The sequence below is a fragment of the Pinus tabuliformis genome, chromosome 2_2, assembly GCF_031772625.1.
Source record: "Pinus tabuliformis cultivar Carrire ecotype Pingquan chromosome 2_2, CPIR1, whole genome shotgun sequence".
NCBI lineage: Eukaryota > Viridiplantae > Streptophyta > Pinopsida > Pinales > Pinaceae > Pinus > Pinus tabuliformis.
The window spans coordinates 813,742,177-813,759,111 of record NC_142300.1 but is presented as its reverse complement, the minus strand read 5'-3'; the positions used below and the strand labels follow the sequence as shown (position 1 = coordinate 813,759,111).

At 39.0% G+C, this 16,935-nt stretch overlaps 2 protein-coding genes across 2 annotated transcripts; both read left to right on the top strand.

Moving 5' to 3' along the window:
- Nucleotides 1-1,266: 1,266 nt before the first annotated feature.
- On the top strand, nt 1,267-6,331 carry LOC149195444 (uncharacterized). The gene is made up of 9 exons (XM_089405272.1): nt 1,267-1,821; nt 1,998-2,477; nt 2,634-2,789; nt 2,899-3,780; nt 3,867-4,174; nt 4,292-4,793; nt 4,880-5,143; nt 5,235-6,036; nt 6,187-6,331. Exons 2-4 carry the CDS (start codon nt 2,262-2,264, stop codon nt 3,034-3,036), a joined length of 510 nt encoding a protein of 169 aa, XP_089261398.1. The 5' UTR covers nt 1,267-1,821; nt 1,998-2,261; the 3' UTR covers nt 3,037-3,780; nt 3,867-4,174; nt 4,292-4,793; nt 4,880-5,143; nt 5,235-6,036; nt 6,187-6,331.
- A 7-nt stretch (nt 6,332-6,338) lies between these two features.
- LOC149195443 (uncharacterized) lies at nt 6,339-8,941 on the top strand. Its single transcript, XM_089405273.1, has 3 exons — nt 6,339-6,734; nt 7,048-7,370; nt 8,361-8,941. The coding sequence occupies exons 1-3, from the start codon at nt 6,651-6,653 to the stop codon at nt 8,425-8,427; spliced, it is 474 nt and encodes a 157-aa protein (XP_089261399.1). The 5' UTR covers nt 6,339-6,650; the 3' UTR covers nt 8,428-8,941.
- Nucleotides 8,942-16,935: the final 7,994 nt, after the last annotated feature.

Sequence of the window (16,935 nt, the reverse complement as noted above, 5' to 3'; positions counted from 1 at the left end):
ACCTCACCCCACCACACAAGACCCCAGAAGCTAAACCGTTTCAGATCCATCCCTGGGAGACAGACTAGGTCCTCTAGACCTCAGCAGTGCACAAACTCCCCTAGACAACGAGTTAGTGGACAATCTGTACCTCCCACTAACCCTTCATCAGATCAACAAACTTTGTGGAATTTTTTCCAGTGCTCTTTAATCAGTCTCGGATGTTAGGAGAGATGGGTCTGATACTCTTCGTTAGGGCATTGTATCTTTTATGTTCCTACATTGTACTTTTTATATTCATGCATTGTATTTTTTATAGGACACTGTTTGGTTCTCCCGCATTTTATGGACATCATTGTACTCAACAGTCCCTTTGACCTACTTTGTGGTCATTAGTTGGACATAAATATAATTATCTTATCTTATCTTATCTAGACCAGTGAGGATCCGTGGGACCTCACCCCTCCACACGAGACCTGAGCAGCTAAACCGTCTCAAATTCGTCCTCGCCACACGAGACCTCAATAGCTAAACCGTCTCAAATCCGTCCCTAGGAGATGGACTAGGTCCTCCAGAGCTCAACAGTGCACAAACTCCCCCAAACAACGAGTGCACAAACTACCCCAGGCAACGAGTTAGTTAACCCTTCATCATGCCAACAAACTTTGTGGAATTTTTTTCAATGCTCTTCAATCAATATTGGATGTTAGGAGAGATAAATGTGATCCTCTTCGTGAAAGCATTCCATACATTGTATCTTTTATATTCCTGCATTGTACCTTTTATATTCATTCATTGTATTTTTTTATAGGAGACTGTTTGGTTCTCCCTTATTTTATGGACATCATTGTGCTCAAGAGTCCTTTTGACCTACTTTATGATCATTAATTAGACATAAATATAATTATTTTATTTTATCTTGTAAGATCATCCCTCCCTAAAAAAAGATGTAGAGAAAATGTTCTACTACTTTTATGTGTGAGTGGGAAAAACACAATTTATTCACTTTCTTTTATCCTAATGTTCAAGGTTTATGAATCCACCGATATCTACCATCACTATGTTTATTGAGAATTTTTATTGATTATGTTTTTAAATGAAGAATATTAACAGTGGTAAAAGCAAATATTAAAAATCTAAAATTTTTGTGAAAAGCAGTTTAAAAATAAAACCCTCCTGAAAAAGTGAAATAATTTACTGGTGAATAGGGTTACCTGTCAAATTTAACCCTAAATTTAATTTAGGAATGAGTAGGGTTTAACCCTCGATGGATATATATACCTGGTAAGCCATCCTGATTCCTTATTCCTTGAACGGCTGATTAGGGCCATCGAGGTCTTTGATATCCACCACCGGAATAGACATCCTAGGGCGTTTTCTTTTCCCTTGCGTGTTGAAGCTTACTGCCCGTCCTGCATTGAATACTTCCATGCTCCTGAATATATCGATTCCTCCGAAATCGAAGAACCGGGTTTGGAACCCCAGACCGGCGCATCATCCAGCCATACCCTGCCTGGGAGACGAGGGCCTGCACAATGAATAGCTGGCTAACTGTGAGCGGCCTACGACAGAGGACTAAGGTCGGTGGGGATCCCTCCCTTAAAAGAATGCCTTTGGCCTAAACATTCCATTTGCTGTTTATCATTTTTCATAAGCAAGCCAAGAGCAAGAGTCTGGTTCTACCATCATTCATTTTTGTGTGTTCAAGAGGAGAAATGGCAACCAAACGCTCTTGTTGCATTCGCTTCTCCTGCTCTTCTTCAGCTTCATCGGATGAATAGGGACGAGATCCCACTTCAGCAGGTAGTCGGAGCTGGCCTTCTGCAATTGATAATACAATAGGTACAATGTTTTGATAGTGCAACAGATTGAATGTTTTTGTTTATGTTTATGAATATTTTTTTTAAGAATAATGTAGTCATGTCACAGAAGGCCTTTCTGCTGCTACAATTTGAGGCCATCAGCGCATGGTTCTGCAAATTATAATACTGATGCTGATGGCGATTGTGATTGTGCAGAAACTCTTCCAGGAGCTCCCAAGCGCACTGAAGCTCCAATCCCTGGATCTTCTAATGTTGTTTCAATGAAATATGAGATAGAACATGTTGATGTCAATCTCAATGTTTCAGGAACCCATCAGTGCGATAAAGCTCCAGTCTCCGAATCTCTGAATCTTCTGCGGAAATCTGAGGGAAAAAACGTGAATGTCAATCTCAATGTACTAGGAGCCCCCCATTGCAATGAAGCTTCATCCTCGGGATCTTCTAATGTTTCAATGAAATATGAGGGAGACGACGTCGATGTCAATCTTAACGTTTCAGAAGCCCCCTGGTGTGATGAAGATCCGTCCTCTTCCTCTTCCAGAGGTGCAACTAAATCAGATGTCATTAACACCATATTACATAAAGATATTGAGGAAATCGACGGGAAAAAAGGTGGATGTCAATCTCGATAACCTTATGGAGCACATATCTGAGCTTTTGAAACTGAGAGAGGAGGTACATCACAATCTTTCATATCGATCAGAATTATATTATAATTAGATTGTGAATTATATATATTATAATTAGATTGTGAATTATATTACTCGATAGTATTATAATTACTGTGATATCGGATTCGAAATATATAATTCATTTCGTGTTTTTTCTTAGGAAATGCTTCGAAATAAAAAAGCATCTAATCCCAGCAATTTCCCTTGGCCTGATGTTCCATGCTTCAAGAAATTAAATGCCATATTGTCATGGGGAACCGACTTGAAGAACTTTAAGGAGTTACTGTCATCAGCATTAGATTTTGCTTCTAAATTGGTGTGTATAATTAGTCCTCATTCAGAGGTTCATCACTTGCTACTAAAACTGAAAGTCGAGTATAATTATATTAAAGCCCAAATTTCTTTTATTTTTTTGTGGTGTTCAGAAAGATGTTATATCTGGACCTGTTACCACATTCCTAAAGGATATAGAGCAGGTAAGCGTTGTTACAGCAGGACTTCTGGTGGTTGCATATAATTTGGAAAGATTTGACGATCTTTCCACCAACAAAGAAAAGTGTTAGGCTCTTATAAAAGAAATGAGTTATGTTGCATCTGTTGTTAAAAGATTCAAAGAAAGCCCGAGAGGAATGGAGGATGTAATCCAAGATGCAACAACATTGATAGTTGAAGGCGCTTATTTTACACTGGTGCTTCAGAAGGATAAATGGCCGAGTGAGGCCTTTGAGGAGATGCGCTACGCCTTTGCCTACGATGCTCTCCCCCCTCATTGTAAAGATCCATTTTTAGACCTCTGTTTCAAAGGATGGGCTTGGGACAGTGTGGAAGAAATTGTGGGAAAGGATAAACTGGAAATGTTAAAAAGAAGAGCACTTATCACTATAACGACAAATGGCGTTTCAAGGGTACACGATGTCATCTTAACACTCGCTCGCCAAAAGTCAAAGAAAAAGTCAAAAGGAAAGAAAGCGACAAATGGCGTTTCAAGGGTACACTATGGCGTTTCAAGGTACACGATGTCATCTTAACACTCGCTCGCCAAAAGTCAAAGAGAGAGTCAAAAGGAAAGAAAGCGACAAATGGCGTTTCAAGGGTACACGATGTCATCTTAACACTCACTCGCCAAAACTCAAAGAAAGAGTCAAAAGGAAAGAAAGTGAGAAAGACATTCAACCTTGCAAGCAAACTTAAGGACTTCCTCCAAGAGGAGGTCACAAATGTATAAGTCAAAGAAAGAGTCAAAAGGAAAGAAAGTGAGAAAGACATTCAACCGTGCAAGCAAACTTAAGGACTTCCTCCCAGAGGAGGTAACAAATCTATGAATGATATACATGTTTGTTTATACAGTGTTTGTTTTTATTTTAATTTAACTATACTCTATAATGGCATGCAGAATGCTCATCAGATAATAGGCATCTGGTTAAGTGATAATAAGGATGCATTGGAAATATCTGCAGAAACGCTCAACTTGATGCATAAATCATTGAGAGATCTTCAACTTGGGAAATTGGCCAAGGTGGAGGGCAAGTGCAGTGAAACATTTAAGGAGTTGGTATTTTTTGAAGCGAAAGTTCCCCAGCTTCCGTTTTATGATGTGTCAAAGTTAAAGCAATTGAGGTATCTCAGTCGTTTTATGATGTGTCAAAGTTAAAGCAATTGAGGTACCTCAGTTATGAACCCAATGACTTCAATCTATCTAAGGCAAGTGATTCTATTTCCCATTCACTTTTCCTAAGAAAATTGATTCTACGTAACTAAATGTTTTACTACTTTTAATTGTTTCATATGATTGTAACGTATCAAGCACATAACTTGCAGATGCCTTCCAGTGTGAGACACATGGAATTTGGTTCACATTTTCATGTATTTCAAATCTTTTCCAATGACATCATACACACGTGGCGGAATTCCCCTCATGTTAACATTAACAGCACCATTTATAGGTCGTGCAAAAAATGAGCAGGAAGCTTATTCTACACTGGTGCTTCAGAAAAGATAAATGGCCGAGTGAGGTCTTTGAGGAGATGCGCTACGCCTTTGCCTACGATGCTCTCCCCCTGATTGTAAAGATCCATTTTTAGACCTCTGTTCATTTTTCAAAGGATGGGCTTGGGACAGTGCGGAAGATATTGTGGGAAAAGATAAACTGGAAATGTTAGAAAGCAGAGCACTTGTCACTAGAACAACAAAAGGCGTTTCATGTGTACACAATGTCATCTTAACACTCGCTTGCCAAATTTCAAAGAAAGAGTCAAAAGGAAAGAAAGTGAGAAAAACATTCACCAGTGCAAACAAACTTAAGGAGTTCCTCCAAGTGAAGGTAACAAATCTATGAACGATATACATGCTTGTTTATATAGTGTTTGTTTTTATTTTAATTTAACTATACTCTATAATGACATGCAGAATGCTCATCGGACAAAAGCCCTCTAGTTAAGTGATAATAAGGATGCATTGGAAATATCTGCAGAAACGCTCGACTTAATGCATAAATCATTGCGAGTTCTTGAACTTGGGCAATTTCCAAAGGTGGAGGGCAAGTGCACTGAAACATTTAAGGAGTTGGTATTTTTTGAAGCGAAAGTTCCCCAGCTTCCGTTTCATGGTGTGTCAAAGTTAAAGCAATTGAGGTACCTCAGTTAGGAACCCAATGACTTAAAGCTATCTGAGGCAAGTGATTCTATTTCCTATTCATTTTTCAATGTTTTACTACTTTTAATGGTTTCATATGATTGTAACGTATTAAACACATAACTTGCAGATGCCTTCCAGTTTGAGACAGATGGAATTTGATGGAAGTTCACATTTTCATGTATTTCAAATCTTTTCCAAGGATCTTCAACAGCTTGGACATTTGAGAATACTAAGATTGGTCAACTTTTCAAAATTGAAAAATCTCCCTGAATTGGGTGACCTAGTAAATGGTTTGCAGGAACCATCTTTTTCAAATTGCAAATCTAACCGAAATCTCCGAACGGAAAATTACTTGTGGAGTTGACAAATTGAAAGGAAAAACTATTCTTTTAGAAATGAGGCCTCCCAACTCCTCCTATGACATTCGCCTTCCATTTTTGAAGGCAATGTACCTTGACGAGAAAGAGAAACTTGATCTTGAAATTATATCCATTCCTCTTGTGAAACCAAGCGAAGAATGTGATGTATTTGATGTATATGAGCAGTTTTCAAGAGAAGTTCCTTGGTTTGTTCTCTAAAATTCATGGATGGTAATAACAAGAGTAGTTGAGTTCTTTTTTGAGAACCAGTGTGGATGGGGAGAAAGTGATGTATCTGAATAATGGTATCCAACTATAAATTGGATTGTAGAACCAAACGGGAGAATCAGCTTTTATAGACATTCTATATCCCTTCTAGATAAGGGATAGTCGTTTAGGGTTCTTTTTAACCATCTACAAAGTGCATCATATCAAGTGAGATGAGGAGTAAAAGCTTTTCCTACCATGTCTGAAAAAATTGAAGAATCCAGAAAAGAAGAATGGGAACAACTAAGGAAGATGTCGACTTCAGAGTTTCTTTCCAACCACTTAGAAAGTGTGTCAATTCAGGTATTAATTTTACTTGTTTTTCCATTATAATATATTTTTAACCATGATAATAATAATATAAATATAAAATAAAGGGAAAATAATAATGGATAGATGACAGGTAATTGATTTTCAAATATAATTTTTATTTTGCTCGTTCTTTCCAAGTAGGTGAAAAAACTATTGTTTCAAGGAAAATTGTTATGCTGGTATAGCGGGAATGATAAGGAGGTTATATGTTCCATACGGAATGCAATGGAGCAGTTCAGGGACCGCATTCACATTATTCAGATTGGCCGTACTATTATGAGCAGGTTTTACTTCACTAATTTTTTTTACAAAGATTATTATTATCAATTGGAAATTACATTCTGTTCAACCTAAGCCTGAAGACTACAGGTACGGATCCTTTGCCTTCATGGACGAGGGGTGCGAAATGGTTGCAGCTTTCAGAGGAGAGATTTTCCGGTCGATTTTCCGACCAATTAGGAAAGATAGAGTACAGCGATGCATAAAGGTAATGATGAAGGATTTAGGAGGAGAAAAAGCAATACGTGATCAGGACCCAGGGGGTCTCTGCCAGCCTTATAAAGAACACGCAAACAACATCCGCTGCAGCAGTTGAGCAAGAAAATATGGATGTCTATTTTGATAGCTGGACACGATACATATCTGAGCTTTGGGGAGTGGAACTTTATCAGCTTTTCAAATTCAACAAGGTAGATTGGTTTTTATTTGGTATCCCTCCTTGGATTTCTGAATCATATTATCTTCTATTAACAAAACGACTTTTCATTTCTCATTTCCTAATAGGAGGGTAAAAAGTGGTCCCAGCCAAAGGTCAGTTGGCCCACTTCCAGAAGTTTCCGTAGGCTAAATAATTTCCTGTCAGACGGAGCTGTGGACGATTGGGTTGTCGGTATTAAACCTCTCAATTGATTAATTTTTTGTCCTAACATGAAATTCATTGCTGGATCATGTCCAACTTCTATATGAAATATTTAATATAAATTCATATATTATGGTTTTCAGAAAGATGTCATCTCTGGTCATCCTGAAGAAAAAGATAAGCGGACAAGTGTCATTCACAGTTTGCTGAAGAGTATAAAAGAGGCAAACTGGGCTGTTGCAGGTCTTCTTGCGGTGGCGGATGTTCTGGAGAGATTTCAAACTGTTTCTGCCAACCGAATTGAGTGCCTGTTTGTTTTAGACAAGCTGTTTAGATTGGCCAAATATACTCGGCAGTTAAATCAGAAGCCTGGGTTGTGGAGAAAGATGAAGTGTGTAGCAACAGCAATTATAGTTGCATCGTCCATCAAGTGCTGTACTCAAATTGATCAATCCAAATTTGCCTTGTGAGTAGTGGATACTTTAATGTTAACAATAACAATAGTGGTGTTTAGAAACCAATTATATTTTTCAGAAAAAAAAACGCTGCTTCTATTATAAAATAAAAACAGTACAAGTGGTTCATAGCTTCATCCATCCAGTCAAATAATGTGCTGGATAAGAAAGTTCCAGAGTAATATCAATAAATAAACCAGACTATCTAACCAAAAAACTAAGATGTTATCTGAAATTAGCACAAAGCTTCATCCATCCAGTCAAACAATGTGCTGGATAAGAAAGTTCCAGAATAATATCAATAAATAAACCAAACTATCTAACCAAAAAACTGAGATATTGTCCGAAATTAGCACAAAGTCAAGCATAATCTGAGTACTATGGAAACAGAATTGCAGCTTATTTTAAATACTAAAAGATAGAAACCATCAGAAAAAATGTAGCAATATAGAGGGGAGACGAGACGTTCAGGGCAGGCAGAGCCAACCTTCCTCCAGGATCCTGTTTCCAACCAAATACCTATATTGTATTTTACCAGAATCGCAGCTCAGGCCGGCCTTGGAGAGGCTATCAGCCGTTGTCTTACCTTCCCTATATATATACTTATATACGTGATGGTGTATGTGAAAAGCAACCTGTGAGTCCCCATGATACCGTCTATCAATACCTTTGAGTCGTCACCATAGATATTCAGAGAGTTCATGTTTTTTTGTGTAGCTATAACCAGAGCAACCCATAAAACCATAGCCTTTTTTATGTGTTTACAAACAAATTATATGCCATGGGTGGTGTGCCAAATGATTCCCTTTAGATAAAAGGTTGTGAGTTATGACTATGTGTAGAACCGGGCCTTCTATACAATCAAATAAATCTTTAGAACAAAGAAGTCGGTTCGTTGATTTGTGTTGAAGGTAGAGCCCGGCGTAAATAAATTTCGAAAACTCTGATTACAAACAGGACTTAAAAAAAATATTCCTAATGCTAGTTTTTACTATTGGCAGGTTTGATGTAGCTGCCGTCAACAAGGACAGGCTGGACCAAGCTGAATCGCAATTAGTGAAAAATTGAATCGCAGTTAATGAAAAATTGCGACATAATGGCCAAGGCAATCACCGAAGGTCTTAGTAATGAAAATGGATCCCTCTTAGAGGAAATGTGCGACCACTGCTACGGTTTGGAGTTCTTCCTTGAAAGTGAAGATGAAGATGGGCCATCTCCTGAAGGTGAAAGTGGTTTCTCTTCTGTCAAGGCCTGTTACACAGGTACGAGCGGAGCAGGTGAAAGTGGTTTCTCTTCTGTCAAGGCCTGTTACACAGGTACGAGCGGAGAAGAATAATAAGACGGAACCTCATCTACTTCTTGTATAGTAGCGCAAAATGCTACATATGACAGTCACGGATTTCATGTATGGATAGTAAAATTTTCCACAAACATAATTGATGTGGTGGTATGTCTTCTTTTCTTTTCTTCTTTTTTTTGTTTGGGAAAAGAGTCAATAGAGCGAAATTATTAAAAAGAAAAAATGAAATTATTTTAACATTCATAATGTTAAAGATAGTCTATGAGACAGATTGTTTCTTCATCTGCTTGAGATATTTTGTTTTTTTTCTTGTGAAGCTTCACAATAAATGTTTTTGGATTTTAGACAAACACTTGGCTAAATAGATTATGCCAAGAGCTAGCTACCAACGTATCTGCATAACTTTCCTTGTTATCTTTTAACGTCTCACATTCTAAAATGAAATATTTTTCTGTTTCTACTTTTCCAAAAAAAAAAAAATATATATTTTTTTGCTGTCTTGGCCTTTACAGTGACTTTAAAAATATATATAAAAAAAATGCAATTAGTTTTGAGATAATGTCAACCCTGTATTGTATTTTATTCATTTATAAAATATTTCGATCTTGTTCCCCATTTGGGTTCTTGTGTTTTCTCAGCGCAGTACTGTCTTCTAGTTAATACATGGCGCAGTCCCAGAAATTTATTGGCAAGGCCACTCTGTGTTCTTGAAACATGAGATATACAAGCACATGATCAGATTCTATGAGTGGAAGCAGTTGAGCGAGGGCCAAATTTTAGTAATGGACATAACTATCATATAATGTTCACTTTATTTTAGAACTGTTATTATGAGCACATGATCAGATTCTATGAGTGGAAGCAGTTGAACGAGGGCTAAATTTTAGTAATGGACATAACTATCATATAATGTTCACTTTATTTTAGAACTGTTATTATTTATTTTAGAACTGTTATTATTTTTTATTAATTTAATTATTGCACTTTAGTCTTTGTTTTCATTTAGAAATAGCATGACACTAATTTTAATATTTTACACTCTAAAAATGATACTCTAAAGCATCATTTGTTTAAAACATAATTTTATATGGTTTTTGATTTAAAATAGTTAAAAATTAGCATAGATTTTACGCTAATTCTCAAATTCTGGCTGGATTTAAGTTATTACTCTAAAGCATCATTGGTTTAAAACATAATTTTATATGGTTTTTGATTTAAAATAGTTAAAAATTAGCATAGATTTTACGCTAATTCTCAGATTCTGGCTGGATTTAAGTTATTTTTTATTTTTATGTTTGATTTATTTTTTATTTTATAAACCTTTTAAACTCAGGGATCTCAAGCCCTTTCCTTATTCCAATTTCCAAATTCGCATCCTTTCCTTATTCCAATTTCCAAATTCGCACTTATTAGGTTCTTTCTTTAGTCCAATTTCCAATTTCCATAGTTGATGGGGTCACGGGACTGAGATAACAGCATCTTGGGTTTGTGATGGTAATTTTATTTGTTACATTATTACATCGAAGGTGTTCCCTATATTCCCTATATGGAATTGGCTAGGCAAACACTGTTCAGCGAGCCAATCCATGCGCTCCATTTTCGTCCTTTTATCCACTTAAAATATGACACATGTAAAGAGATCAGGTTGAGTGGAAGTCACTTGGCATATTCGCTGAAGACACAGGAAATGTTCATGCCAAGAGTCGACCTCGAGACCAACTGAGTTTTGCGAATACTTGCTAACGGCATGGGAAATGCTCATGTCGAAAGTTGACCTTGAGAGCAGCGGAGTTTTGCACTTGCGTATGCGTTTTGGGCATACTTGTTTGATGGCGTGGGAAATGTTCGTGCCGAGAGTTGATCTCAAGACCATCTGAATTTTTTTGAATCCGGAAATGTTCACGCTGATATTTGACCCCAACGCTGAGACAAAAGTTAGAGTTATGCAGAATCCATAATAATTAATTTCTGAAGTTTTGTGACAGCCTCCAAATCGTTGATGGTCTTTAGCTTCACACATTTTTCTATACACCTCTTGCAAAGAGGCCAATGTATGTTTCAATACTTGGAATCTATTCTTATGCAGAGCACCCCACCATTAACACTTAGCTTCTGAAGCTTTCTAGTAGGTTCAAACCCCTTGATGCTCTTAAGCTTCACACACACGCTTACCTACTTGCAACTCTTCCAAAGGTATCAATGTTTCGATACTCTGCCGCTCTTGCAACTCTTCCAAAGGTATGAATGTTTCGATACTCTGCAGCTCTTCTAACTCAGAGCATTCATTAATAGAGAGCTTCCCTTCATTAACAAAGAGCTTTCGAAACTTTGCCACAAGCTCCAACCCCCTCATCCATTGTGCCAATCCTGGTATGTTTTTCACCTTCAAACATCTCACTGTCTCGTTGTCCGCAACTCTTGTAAGGATTTGAGTGTCTCAATAGTAGGCAATGTCTCAAATTTCATTTGCACACAGGTTCGTTGTCCGCAACTCTGGTAAGGATTTGAGTGTCTCAATAGTAGGCAATGTCTCAAATTTCATTTGCACACAGGTTGCTGCAACATATCTTCCCACATGTCAAATGGCCATGCATATGTGTCTTCTTCATCTCATTCGGACAGAGATACCAAGATTCGTCCAAGTGTCTTATTCCCACACTTCCACCTATTCATGTTGTCGACTTCCCAACTTCCGCCCTTTTTTTCCAAACTAATCTTTCGCACTTCTCTACAGGTGTTAAAGAATATGCTAGCTCACACTTCTCTATAGGTGTTAAAGAATATGCTAGCTCTCTTTTGGTTAAAATCACGCTCCAAGTTGCAAAGTGTAGAAACTAATCACTTTTAATTTCAAAATTATGCAGAAGCCCCTGTCTTTTAACATAATTGTCCAAAGTTTCAATAAATATACCATTTGGATGGCATCCGTTGTCAAGGCTTGAACACGACTATAAAGAAATATGTTACAAATTTTCAAAGCTCGACAATAATGATTCTTCTTTAACCGATTGCATACTTTTACTCACGTTTTATTTTGCATGCTCCTTGGCCAGTGAAAACAAATAAAAGATTTAAAGTGCAAGTGAAGTGTGAAATAGGTGTCCATGAGTGGGGTTAGTCTCGGGTTTTATACCATAACATCAAATTTCGCTTACTCTATATTTACTTGAACTGTGATGCAATTCACATCACAAAGATAGAGAATGCATTTGACTAGGACACATTCATCATTCCACATACACACACATATATCAGATGTTTGGGTACTTTCTAGAAGGGAAAAATGAAGGTGACCATTGAAATGTGATCAACGCGTGGAGGGCCAAGGGTTTCCATAGTATATTGTGAAGTGTTGATTTGATGAAAGAGAGGCATTTATGTTTATGTTTTGTTGAATAGTCAAAACGTAGATAAGAATTACAATGAACGTTTGAATGTTTGATTTCCATTGTTGGATTGATTTGTATTGGGCTAATTGACATCGTATATGGGAGACTCCACTTTTGTTTTGAATGTTTTATGAGTTAACAAATCGTCACCTACGATCTATGTTGAATAATTTCACAAAAGTTGTTTTCATGTCCATGTAGATTTCCAACGTTGTTGCAAGAACATGGGCAGAGCATTACTGAATAGTTTTGCAAGTGGCTGGCCCAGGATCTACCCTCTGATGGACTCGACTCTATAATTTTCCTGAACACAATAATTTCATTTCCAAAGTATAAAAAAACTGACATTGCCTATCTTACCATTGCTCTGCAAGTTGTTCAAGACCGTAACACTAAATTGTTCGGCAAGTTGTTCAAGACTGTAACACTAAATTGTTCGGCAAGTTGTTCAGGACTGTAACACTAAATTGAACGTTGAGGTATAGGTACTTAAAATTTCTAAAAATTTATATACCAAAACCAATTTCAGATCTTTCAAACTATATACTATCCAATTTCACATTAAGAATGTATAATCGTGTTGTAGCGGCTATAACCACCTTCCAAAATTTTGCCTTAGCTTCGTTTTGGAGCCTCCCTACCAGCCATCTTTAGCAGCATGTCTTGCACTGTCAATCACACAAGATTCAACTGAGTTTCAGTGGCCTGTCGGCCTGTGCATGTCAGCTTGTTTGTCTCCCTCCCGTAGATCGACATTTCGTACTTCTGGTTGAGAGACTCCCCCAGAAAGTTGTGCAATTATGGAGGGGAACCAGCGTTCCCTCCAGAAATTGCGCAAATCAGTTGGGCAACTTGTTGGCCTCCAGAATTGCACATAACAGTAAGGTAATCCTCCCTAAAAAACACTGCGCAATCTGACTTGGCACTGGGCCTCAGCGCAGAAATTGCGCAATTATGGGAGGCAGTGACCTCCTCAGCGCAGAAATTACGCAATGCCTGACAAACAACGAGCTCTGCCCAACCCAGAAACTGTGCAAATTTTTCATCATTGGTTCGTAGACCGATGCATGTGCTTTCAGGTTGACTGGTTCCCTCCGGGACCGAGCAAAACTAATTTGCATGCATGGGCTGCTTTTCCCGAAATAGCAAAATACAACATGTAAAATGCATCCCTAGATTTTAGGGATCTATTTTTAGCAGCTGGAGGTTACATGCAAAGATCGTTTTAGAAACCTCCCGCCAAGTGTCGTTTTTTCCTAGATTTGTGAAATGCGCATCATAACCTCGATCTTATCAAAACTTATGTACCGGACGCTGCAGAGCTCATTCTTCACATCGATCTTGCAACTCTGACATCCCACATTGCATCTAGGAGTTTTCGACACTTTCAACTTAGTTGTTTCAGGGTAAGTCTGCTTCTCATGTCTTACGTTGCGATTCTATCGCTTTTTGTTTTTCGGTTTGTGTAAATGTTGTCTGCTTGATTTCAATGAACGCTTGCTGTCGTTTTAATGTATGTTATCTTGTAGGAGCATCGTTTCAGTTTTCGTTTACATCTCACTACTGTCACATGCATGACACTGTTTTTGCACCAACAGTGGCCATTGCAGCGACCCGCTTCACACGCATGTTTTCTCGTTTACTGGATCCTGCACTTACTATTTGCATGCATGATCATTCACTCTTGTTTACACTCAGGTTCACCATGCATTCATACTTCTCATGTTTTTAGTCGCCCATCGGTGGGTTTGGACTGCCTTGGCCCAGACCTTGCTTTGCCCGGCTAGCATTGTGCATTTTTGGAAGTGAAGGTTTTGCCTTCCTTCCAGAAATTGTGCAAGTCTTCCCCAACACTAACCTCTAGGCTTGCATTGCGCAATTCTAGGAGGCAGTGCCTTGCTGGTCCCAGAAATTGCGCAATGCAATTTGCTAGTTTTGCGTGTCACTGCTGACTGAAATTGCGCAATTTCAGTCCTCAACATGCCAGGCTAGACTGTGCATTGCACAGTTCCAGTAGTCAGTCAGCCTCCCGACAACCAGGACTATGCCTTGCGCAGTTTTGGCAGTCAGTCTCCCAGCCTCCCAGTGAAAATTGCGCAATCTTCACAATTAGTCACACATGTATGTTGCAAGTTAGTTCTCAAGTTTGTTTTTGTTTTCAACTTACAAATTGCTTGCCATGAGTGTTGCTATGTCTCCAGGCATCACAGGTGTTCGTCTGCCTCACAGCAACACAGGTATAATGGCCTCCAAGAAAAAAGAGTCAAAGGGAACCCTTGAGAGCGCAACTAGGGATACAATCGAGTAAGTGTCTATGAGCTTGCCTATCTATGAAGACATTGAGTTGTTCATAGACAAAGATATCAAGATGAAATGACAACGACATCACAACAAGCAGCACCATTAGCAGCAGCAGAAGGTAGCAGACATTTGTGCGACAAATGCAAGAGGAAGGTTGTTGACAACGCATAGGCGGAGCAAAGCTCCGAGTTCAAAGCATATCCACTCGTGATGAAAGCAGTTTTGGAGATTGAGGCTATAAGGTGACGACGTGACAAGATGATTGCGTGGAGGTAGAAAGAGAAACATAGGAGTTGCAGGCACTAAAGCAGCAACTCAAGGAAGAATAGGAGCTTCACAGACGAGAGGAGTTGCATTAGGAGCAAGTACAACAGGAGGCACAACATGCACAGATTGAGGAAACTGCTCCCATACAGGTTATAGACCCATCCCAGCAACTGGGACGGAGCAGAGAAGGTGAGTAGTGTTGTCGATCGCATGTAAGGATGTTCAGGAGCATGTATGTCATTGTGTGTGCACATGCGATCCTACCCATTGGCACACTCACTGAGGCGAAGACAACAACCAAGTCCGACTGGAGCTGAACATGTATGTCGACAAGATGCGCATAGTCACCATCACACACTTGGAGATCAACATAGACACTATGCATTAGTATGTTGCTAGTCTAGCTGCACTCAAAACGATGATGTGCATGTTATCATACGAGTTGGATAGAGGAGCCATATCAATGTACCTAGAGGCAACGGAGGCAAGAGTTCGCTTTCAGTGGGATGTCACCATTGAGCGCGCGAACACCATCATAGAAGACCAAGCTTGGCATCAGTTCGCCACCTTCGGTCATCGCGAGTGTGTCGAAGAGTTGGTCTTCCCATAATTGCTCGAGTCTTAGTGATAGCTTGCATGACTTGCTCAAGCCTATTTTGTCTCACATGGGTACATATGCAGATTGTATGTAAAATCTTGTAAAGTGAAAGTCCAAATTTCAATAGTTGAATGTAACAATCATGTAGTAGGTTAAGAGTCATGAGGTTAGGTGAAGAGTCATAAAGGGGAATGTCAAGGGTCACCCCACCCTTTGTTATTTATAGAATCTCATAACTCATTGTACGGGTTTTTGGGCAGCCAAGCTTCTGATAGGAGTATCTTAGAGAGTTTGAAGTGTATTGTAACGAGCCTTGACTTCTCCACAATGCAGAGCTAGTACATCTCTTTAGAGGAGCATGCGGCAGTGACTGTAATGTTCCGTTATCGAGACTAGTGGTTGGTCATGGTTGTACTGTATGATTGGAACTTTCACTTCTTAATAAAATAGAACCATCATGTTTCATGCATGTGTTGTTATTTCATTTCAATTATCTTGGTTACTCTAATGATATATGTAGTTGTTTGCATACGCATGTATGTATAGACTCTTTCTGTATATGTATGTATGAATCTTACTTTGATGTGTTGTTGGCTTAACCATCACTTTGCACTGTTGGTTCACCCGCCTTCCAGTTTGTGATGCATCTTTGCTCATGTGTTCTTTTCCAAGCCGCGTGTTTCCATAGGTTTCCAAGGGGTGCACTCACCCCACTTTCTGTGTGTTAGAACCATTCTTGCACCTTCCTTGGCTTGTTGCGCATGCCACACACTTGCTACCAACAAGGGCACCCTATTTACTTCTGCGTGCAACCGCGGTCAAGGCTATACCATACGACCCACTGTTGGGACTCCTACACCAAATAGTTTGAGGTCTAGTTGAGACTTCTTACTGGGGAGATCCCCTGACATGTTGGCGGGTCTAGCATCGTCAACATTTTGGCGCTAGAAGGTGGGCCAGCTGACAAGCTGAGTCCTCACAATCTGTTTTGAATCTTTGCATATCCATCATGACTAACTATAGAGTTCGTCTTCCAGAGTGTATGTCTTATGGAAACGACTTCAAAATCTCATAAGAGCTCTAGGATAACTTGTCACATAAAACATATGATGGTGGAGGCTACGTAGCCTTGGTTAGGCACACGGTGGGCGTTGTAGGCTCATGAAAAAGACATGGAATCTTTGAAGAGTACATGACTTGCGCGTTGTTCGCCTACACGCTTCGAGGGCACCCCATGCATTGGTGTGCCATGTAGCCCGAAAAATATATTCATTCTATTTCTCATCCGATCACATAGATAGACCGTGCTTTCAATCATTTTGACCGTAAATCACTCAATAAAGAAATTCTGGAATTACGGAAAGCACCTGATGAATCTCTTGAACATTTTTACATGCATTTTCGTAATTGTGCATACTGATTTCCCAAGATGAAATTGATTGGGAATTTCTCGATGGAAGATTTTGAGTATCTTCTTTACATATCTAAAAATCCGCAATTCTTGAGATCACTCGAATCCCGCTTAGCACAATTCGGTGATGGAGCTGTGCAATCACAGGTAGGCACAGTTGTTGTCACAAGTGATTGTTCGACTTCACCTCATCAAACAACTCCACCACTGCAGAGTGATAAGGGAAAAAATGCACACACATTTGTTGAACTGTCACATCCTCCCACCCCACCTACTCCTGATATCTGCGTAGATTTGGCTTACAAGCCTG

Coding starts and splice junctions, on each gene's coding strand:
- LOC149195444 (XM_089405272.1), top strand. CDS start 2,262: ATGAGGGAGACGACGTCGATGTCAATCTTAACGTTTCAGAAGCCCCCT. Junction 2,478..2,633: donor TTTTGAAACTGAGAGAGGAG/GTACATCACAAT, acceptor GTTTTTTCTTAG/GAAATGCTTCGAAATAAAAA. Junction 2,790..2,898: donor TAGATTTTGCTTCTAAATTG/GTGTGTATAATT, acceptor TGTGGTGTTCAG/AAAGATGTTATATCTGGACC.
- LOC149195443 (XM_089405273.1), top strand. CDS start 6,651: ATGGATGTCTATTTTGATAGCTGGACACGATACATATCTGAGCTTTGG. Junction 6,735..7,047: donor AGCTTTTCAAATTCAACAAG/GTAGATTGGTTT, acceptor TATGGTTTTCAG/AAAGATGTCATCTCTGGTCA. Junction 7,371..8,360: donor GATCAATCCAAATTTGCCTT/GTGAGTAGTGGA, acceptor TACTATTGGCAG/GTTTGATGTAGCTGCCGTCA.